Source organism: Pterocles gutturalis, unplaced genomic scaffold (genome assembly GCF_000699245.1).
Source record: "Pterocles gutturalis isolate BGI_N339 unplaced genomic scaffold, ASM69924v1 scaffold37154, whole genome shotgun sequence".
Taxonomy (NCBI): domain Eukaryota; kingdom Metazoa; phylum Chordata; class Aves; order Pterocliformes; family Pteroclidae; genus Pterocles; species Pterocles gutturalis.
The window spans coordinates 541-8,476 of record NW_010134431.1 but is presented as its reverse complement, the minus strand read 5'-3'; the positions used below and the strand labels follow the sequence as shown (position 1 = coordinate 8,476).

General features: G+C 44.6%; 1 protein-coding gene across 1 annotated transcript; it reads left to right on the top strand.

Moving 5' to 3' along the window:
- Positions 1-119: 119 nt before the first annotated feature.
- SF3A3 (splicing factor 3a, subunit 3, 60kDa) lies at positions 120-7,280 on the top strand. Its single transcript, XM_010081612.1, has 15 exons — positions 120-166; positions 619-724; positions 1,190-1,262; positions 1,649-1,740; positions 2,182-2,264; positions 2,623-2,761; positions 3,108-3,176; positions 3,350-3,417; positions 3,776-3,883; positions 4,209-4,278; positions 4,878-5,042; positions 5,154-5,264; positions 5,717-5,807; positions 6,324-6,379; positions 6,994-7,280. The coding sequence occupies exons 1-15, from the start codon at positions 120-122 to the stop codon at positions 7,069-7,071; spliced, it is 1,356 nt and encodes a 451-aa protein (XP_010079914.1). The 3' UTR covers positions 7,072-7,280.
- The last annotated feature ends 656 nt before the right edge of the window (positions 7,281-7,936 follow it).

The following is a 7,936-nucleotide window of genomic DNA, read 5'->3' as shown; positions in this document are numbered from 1 at the left end:
AGCAGCGCGGGGCGGGCCAGGCCTCTGCTGGTGCTGCCGGAGCGCCCGGGAACGGGCCGGTCCCGGCCCTGGTGACGTCCTCGGCGGCCTTGGGGCTTTGTTTTGTTTTCTAGAGGTACATGGAGGTGAGCGGCAACCTGAGGGACTTGTATGACGACAAGGACGGGTGAGTGCTCCTGCAGACAGCTTGTCTGGGGTGTGTGCGGCTGAGCGTCTGCTGAGGGCGGGCTGCAGAGGAAGAACCGGGGGCTTGTGTATGTCAGGGCGGTGATGGTGTGTGAGAGCACGAGTGGAGCTTTGGAGATAAGCCTGCTGGGGCAGGACCCCGATGGCACGTTGGATAGGTTCCTGCTGGACACACGCGTTTTGTTACTTGGTTCAAGTCATGGCGAGAAGCTGTGAGTTGGCTGGAAGGTGTGTGAGGGAAGAACGCGGCACGTTCAGTGGGAGACGTGACCTGCAGGACTGTGAGATCTGATGTGACTTTCTGAGGTTTGCGGTCAGGCTTAGTAGAGCTTTCTGTGGTCAGAAGGCAGCACTAGACCTGGAAAAAGGTTGTGTCAGTGTCAGTGTGTTTTCCTTTCCACCAGTAATCTGTCCTTTTTCATGATCTCGTAGCTTACGGAAGGAAGAACTCAGTGCCATTTCGGGGCCAAATGAATTTGCAGAATTCTACAACAGGCTGAAACAAATTAAGGAGTTTCACCGGAAGCACCCAAATGAGGTAAGCAGTTATCTGCTGCTGATTTGTGGTCTGTTGGACCTCAACCCTACAATAAAGAGGCTTTTTATTTTTTTCCAGTTTAATTGCCTTAATGTACAAGTATTAAGTATACTGAAATGTCACTTGAGAGCAGAAAATGTTCAGGGTTGGGCACTGCTTCAGAGCATATGTCAGCTCCTGCAAGAGCAGTGTGAACAGAAGATGCGAGGTGCTCGCCGTGTTCTCCACTTGCTGTGCGTTAGCTCGGGAATGTTCTGCTGCTGAGCTGGCGTTTGGTCTTGTCTGTCTCGTGCTGGCTAAAGTCAGACTTTTTTTCTTTGTGTAGAAGTAATGGTGAAGAAATGCTCTGGATACCTTTTCAGTTAGCAGTTTTATTGTTTGCAGCCTATTGTGATTTTATATTAATTATTCTGGGACATCAGCTGAAGTAATATTTTGTTCTGTAACTTCTGTCTGTTCTTTAAGATCTGTGTTCCGATGTCAGTGGAGTTTGAGGAGCTGTTGAAGGCTAGAGACAACCCAAGTGAAGAAGCTCAAAGTAAGTTTGTGCTTTTTCTCTGAGGCCAGTCAAAGTGAAAATACGGTGCCTGCTTGAGAGGCGTTATTTAATGAGTTGTTTGGTCTGTTTTGCACGTTTCAGAGTTCCACCTCCCTTTACTAAATGGCTTCTGAAAATTTTTATTTTGTAATTTAAATTATTCTGAGCTGCAGCCCCCTGGAATATTCCACAGCAGTGGTGCTCCTCTTGAGGAATACTCTAACGTGCTTCCAAAGAGCTGCAGTCAGGTGTCTGATTAACGAGTTCCACTTACATTGCAAACATTTTCCTTAAGCATAAATTAGCCCACAGTTAATCCTGTTCAAGTTCTAAAGCGTATGTATGATAAGAAGGGAAGATAAAGCTCTTAATGATCTTTCCGACAGATCTGGTGGAGTTCACAGATGAGGAAGGGTATGGACGATACTTAGATCTGCACGATTGTTATCTCAAGTACATCAATCTGAAATCATCGGAGGTGAGTGGCTGCATGTGTCTGGGCAACTTCAGTGCTCAAGGCTGAGGGGTTTTTCTTTGATTGGTTCTCGGTTATTTGTTGGGAGTTTTTTTCTTATGTAAATAAGTTTATTTCCAAATAGCTACTTCAAAGTAGCTTTGTTAAACATACAGCTTGACAGCATCTGAATTCTGAATGCTGCTTCAGACTCTCCTGTTTTCTTCTCTTCCGTTGTTATCTCTCTGTCATCTTAATGTAATGATGACCTTGTAAAAAGCCTCTGTGTTCTTCGACTGGGTGAGTACTGAGAGGTGTCTAAGGCAATGTGTTAGCGGACAGAGAACCCTGGGCCTCTGCAGTCTAGAGGAATGTTATGAGCTGGCACTTTTCTTCTGGGCTGGAAACTGGATGCTAATTTAGCTGCATGTGTATAAAGTCTGATTCAAACTTTTTCTTCCATAGAAACTGGATTACATCACTTACTTATCCACATTTGACCAACTCTTCGATATTCCCAAGGAGAGAAAAAATGCTGAATACAAGAGGTGAGCTTTTTTGCCTCTCTGCTTCTTTTATGACAGTTGATGAGAAGGAATTTGCTTCTTAAGTGTACAGCTGCTAAGAATATAATTAACAGTCAAACTTAACTCATGTAAGTTGGGTCACTGAGCCATAGTAACTCAGTCATGTGTCTGAGCCCTGTGGAAAGCCACATTCTGCTCTGTGGAGGGACCTTACTTTATCCTTGTCACTGTTGCATCTAGAAATTATCTGTTGGAAACTGTCAACATCTTGATAACTTCCCTTTGGAGTCCTAGAGGGTGATTACTTTCCAAAGATGTGGTTAGAGAAATACGCTAGAGGTTGAGATTGAATTGCCTGTGCTTGTGGTTACTCTGCCAGGTACCTTGAAATGCTTCTCGAGTACCTACAGGATTACACAGACCGAGTGAAACCGTTACTGGACCAGAATGAACTTTTTGGGAAAATTCAGACGGAGTTTGAGAAGAAGTGGGAAAATGGAACGTTCCCTGGCTGGCCGGTGAGCAGTCGTTAAGCCCGTGTGAATGCTTCTGTGCTGGTGACAGGTTTTCTGTGAATCATTGGTGTAAAGTCATCCTCCAGGTTAATACTAACAGCAGTGTGTGTAGTTGTGTGTCACAAAGATGCAGTTTAATACTAAATTGAATTGGAAAACAGTGTAACCAGTTTGAAACAAACCTTTATCAAGGTTTGCTTATTTCGGATGTTTTCTATTGTTCCATTGCTCAGTTTAGCGAGAGAATTTTTCTCTGTGAAAGGAGCTGCTTTTCTTGAGGTTAGAGGATTATATTGCATGAAGTTATGTAGGATGTCACAGAGATCCTGCATGTGGCTTTTCTTGGCAGAAAGAGACCAGCAGTGCACTCACTCATGCTGGAGCCCACCTGGATCTCTCGGCGTTTTCCTCTTGGGAGGTATGTTTTCAGTGCCCTGCGCGTAGTGCTACATTTTGAGCAGGCAGAAGCTTAAATGCAGTTCATTGTTTGGGGTGTTTTTTCTGCTTTTTTAGTGGGTTTAAATGGACGTACATCCATGTTGTATTTCTTTAATAGCTTTTCTCGCGTTGTGATTTACTCAAATTGAACAGGAATTGGCCTCCCTGGGACTGGACAGACTAAAATCAGCTTTACTGGCCCTGGGGCTGAAGTGTGGCGGGTAAGGTGCAATCTTTTCATAGTTCCTTTTCAGTTTTTGAGGTCTTCCTGTCTTGCATTCCTCTGTAGGATACTTGTTTTGTCATCACTATTGTACAAGGATTGCTTTAATGATGTTTGAAAGACAAAACATTGAGAACCAGTCAGGGGATACTTTTCAACAGTAGATCACAGTATCCTATACTGAAGTCTCTTGTGTAGAAGAATTTGGGAATTTGGCTTAAGGGATGAAGAAAAGATAATAGGAAAGCTCATGGTCTCTTAAAAGCTAAATTTAGAATTTTGTTGCATGAATTCAAAGAGTTCTCAGGAAATGTAAAATGATGGTGCAGACGTGTCTCCTCCCTGATTCTCCGCAGGACTCTGGAGGAGCGTGCTCAGAGACTTTTTAGCACTAAAGGCAAATCCCTAGAAGCACTTGATCCTTCCTTGTTTGCTAAGAATCCAAAGACAAAAGGAAGCAAAAGGTGAGTTCCTAAAGGTCATTCTCAGGTCGGTGGCATTCTTTTCACTTGGATGAGAAGTATTCTGTAGACATCACGCTTTTATATAGTCATGACAGAGAGATTCCTGGAGTACTAAAACTTTTTGTGTTGGACCAAACAGTCCTGAACCAATGGAAGATTGATCAGAGGGGGATGGTTTGTGTGTGATTTAGTTTACATGATGTGTTTGGTGCTTGTTTCTGTTTTCTTGCCGTATACAAGTCAAATGTGTCTTTGGGTGTTCAGTGTACACATGATGTTTGCAGTTCTGGAATGGACTTCATAAAGTTTCTTCATCTGTTTCCAGAGACACTGAAAGAAATAAAGATCTTGCATTCCTGGAAGCTCAGATTTATGAGTATGTAGAAGTTCTTGGGGTAAGGATTTTATTAGTCTTTGAGTTTTTTATTTCAGAGCTGTCAAATGGTGACTGGAAGGTCATCCACACCTTTACCCAGAGCTTTCATAGACACCATGCCCGAAAGAGTTATTTTCATGTCCAGAGTCATCATGTTTGGAAGTGTATGTTAGCAGATAGCTTTTTATGTCAGTAAGTAGACTCAGATGGATTACATTTATATTTCCATTAGCTAGTGATTTGGCAGGCTTTTGTGAACAGACCCAGGTACAAAGGCTACATGTTCCCTTGGGGAAGCCTGTCTTGTCTTTTTTTTTTTTTTCTTCTTCTTTTAGGCACCATATTGATGTAGATAATTTCATGCCCAAGTCACATGGTGTTTACTTCTTCTGCCTTGATGCTTGCCTTAAGTCCTTGCTTCAGTTTGGGGCGATTGCTTTTAGGAGGGGTGGCTGTTGCTGTTATCTTGGGATAAATAAAATGAGTTTTCTGTTTCGTACTGGTCTTCCATTCCCCTCCCTTTGTACACTGAGGAAGTGTTTCACACTGCAAGAGTCTGCCCTTATTTTGTCACTGTCATGTTGTGTCAGCAATTCCTTCTCTTTTCTCACACTCTAGGAACAGAGACACCTCACTCATGAGAACGTGCAGCGTAAGCAAGCACGGACAGGGGAAGAGAGGGAGGAGGAGGAGGAAGAGCAGATCAGCGAGAGTGAGAGTGAAGATGAAGAAAATGAAATAATCTATAATCCTAAAAATCTGCCTCTTGGTTGGGATGGCAAGGTAACTGAGATTGTCAGGTCTGGAAAAATCGGTGTCACTGAGTCTTCGCTACTCTTCTGTTTGAACCTGCCTTGCCGTTTGGTCTGATCTTTGTTTCTCTCTCCTTGTCAGCCAATCCCGTACTGGTTATACAAATTACACGGCTTAAACATCAACTACAACTGCGAGATTTGTGGTAACTATACCTACCGAGGGCCCAAGGCTTTTCAGCGTCACTTTGCAGTAAGTAATGTTTTGCTACAAAGACTTCAGGACTATGTTCAGATCATCTTTATAATAAGTAACTGGTAAATCACTGGAGTGCCCGCGTAGCAGTTCTTCCACTTCTGAAATGTGGGTCTGGACTGATGCTGCAGGGCCACGTGATTGGGACCATAAATTATGGAGGGCATACAGAGATCTCTTCTGCAAACTTCTGTATGGGCCTCTCTTGTTTGAACACCAATTCCAGTATCCAGGTCTGACTGGCGCACGGTGCCTATTGACTGACAATGTATTGTTACTGTCCAAAATACAGGAAAAATATTTTTACAGAGGTTTCTAGGACTGGTGGATTTGTATTTTGATAGTGTTTGTTTCACCCCATTCAGATGTTAATATGTCTCTTAGCCTTTGGCACTGTGGATGAAGCAGCGTTCCCTCTCGCACACTGACCTCTTGCCTCTTCTCCCCAGGAGTGGCGACACGCTCACGGGATGAGGTGCCTGGGCATTCCCAACACAGCACACTTTGCCAATGTCACACAGATTGAGGATGCAGTCTCGTGTAAGTGGTGTTGGCAGGACAGGGAACATGTGGCATAAGAACGTTCGTATTAGCTCTTGACAAGAATTTGTCTTGCCCTGTGACCAGAGACTAGTTTTGGGAAAGAGGGTAAGAAACATGGTGCACATGGAATGATCCTTCCTTGGACCATCCCTCCCAGCTCTTAAATGGAGGGTGGTTTTTAGTTTGTCAGATACCTGCAGGAGTAGATGCTGGCTGGGATTGCCATTATTACCTTTGGAGCTGTATCTCTGAGGTGATGGGTTTGGACCTTTGTCTCTTGTGTGCCATCCTGAATGGTCACTTTGAAGCCTGGTTTGCTTTAGTTCCTGTGCCTTTTGATAAGCTGTATGGGGAATGAGACGTTTGTAGTGGATGTTAGATACGTTCCTGGACTGCTGAAGTGACAGTGTTTTAAAAGAAAGGAAAAAAAAAAAAGCTTGTTTATGTTTTACTAGATTAAAGAGCAGTATCTCAAGGGAAATGGCATCTGATCCTGTATGACTTTATTTACAGTGTGGGCAAAGCTGAAACAACAGAAGGCTTCAGAGAGATGGCAGCCCGATACAGAGGTGAGATGTTAGAGGCATGTGGGTGTCTCTAGTCCTGTGTACACGGGAACCCTCCGCTTACCTTGTATGAACTGTCTGGCTCTGTCAGAAGAATTTTAAGAGAGTCCCCTGCATGCTGGAGAGATAAGCAGGAGCCTCTGCTGCTGGCTGCACAGCTCCTGTTGGTGTTGAATGAAAAGCTCTTCTTGTGCTGTGTTGGAAAGTAGTTCTGACAGGACATGGGACAGACTCAGCCCTTTATGCAACAATTGTTTAATCCACTACCTACAGTGCCAGCATCATCTTAGGTTTTGTGAGAAGAGAAAGGAACTGTTGTGAGCAGCGTGCTCACTTCCATGTGTGCCTTTTCTTAAGCTTGCGTCTCAGACCATTTTTCAGCAGTACGCAGAGCAGCTGTGGGAAATGCAGCCTGTAGTGCAGCGTGTAGGTATTCGGACTCTGGATGAGCTCTTCTCACGGAGCCTGCTGCAGATCCGCTGCACACCCCTGTGTAGGGAGGTTCTTGGCAGGATGGTCGTGTTCAGTAGGTGCTGCTGGAACTAAAGTGGAAGTACTGTAGTACAGCCCGCGCCAGGCTGTGTCCAGCTGTCCCTAACCTGTTCATTCCATTCCAGGAGGAATACGAGGATTCCAGTGGGAACGTGGTGAATAAGAAGACCTACGAAGACTTGAAACGTCAAGGGCTGCTGTGAAGGATTTCACATCTGAAAAGCAAGTGGGGATGTGTCAGCAGCTCTGACTCTGCTTCAGTTTCTGGATTTTCTATGTGCATGAATATAGGTTTCAAGAATACTTCATAGAATCGCTTTCTAGTAAGCCTGTTGTGAAAAGCTGACTTGTGATGTTATTTTATGTTAAAAAAAAAAAGCTCTTGAAAAATAAACTGGTTTTAACTTAGGAAGTGTGGAGAAACTTGTCCCCTTTCTTGTGCTAGAAGGAAGAGATGTGGTTATGGTGTTTTTAAAATGCTTTTTACGCAGTTTGAATTGTCAGAAACAATTGCTTCTCTCTTATTCCCATTCTGATATAAATTTTTATGATGAGGCTTGACTTTCTGTAGAGCACACGTGAACATTGCATGCTGACAACGAGGAGTGGTCCTGTGCTGTATCTTGCTGTAAGCGTATGGTTTTCTTTGGGCACCCTTGCAAAACAAATTTATTTGGCTTGCATTACTGCTCTTTCTCCCTGTGGCGGTTTGGCCCCTGGGATTTTTTTAGGGAGGTAATAATCGAGCTGATTGACGCTGGGCTGTGTGGGCAGTTTGTAGCAATTTCTCCAGCGCTGTGGCAGTCCTTGTGCCCCCTCCAGCCGCTCAAGCGGGGTTTCATTTTGGTGTGGAGTTGGCTTGTGGGACATGTCTAGCCTCAAAAAGATGTTTCTGTTGTTGCTATGCAGGGCCGTTTGTGTCTCCAGATGCCGAGGAGCAGCAGGTAACACGCGCTTCCCCCGGGGGTGGTTTGCGCAGCGGGTGGTTGGCAGGGGTGGGGCTGGTTGCTGGCACCAGGGTGTGCGTGCGGCAGGTACCGCAGCGGCTGCTGGTGCTCCTCCGCTGTA

What these genes read in the sequence shown, in the direction of transcription:
- SF3A3 (XM_010081612.1), top strand. Translation starts at nt 120, where the DNA reads ATGGAGGTGAGCGGCAACCTGAGGGACTTGTATGACGACAAGGACGG. An exon ending in AAAAATGCTGAATACAAGAG is followed by an intron (nt 2,265 to 2,622) that starts GTGAGCTTTTTT and finishes TTACTCTGCCAG; the next exon opens with GTACCTTGAAATGCTTCTCG. An exon ending in GATTGAGGATGCAGTCTCGT is followed by an intron (nt 5,808 to 6,323) that starts GTAAGTGGTGTT and finishes CTTTATTTACAG; the next exon opens with TGTGGGCAAAGCTGAAACAA.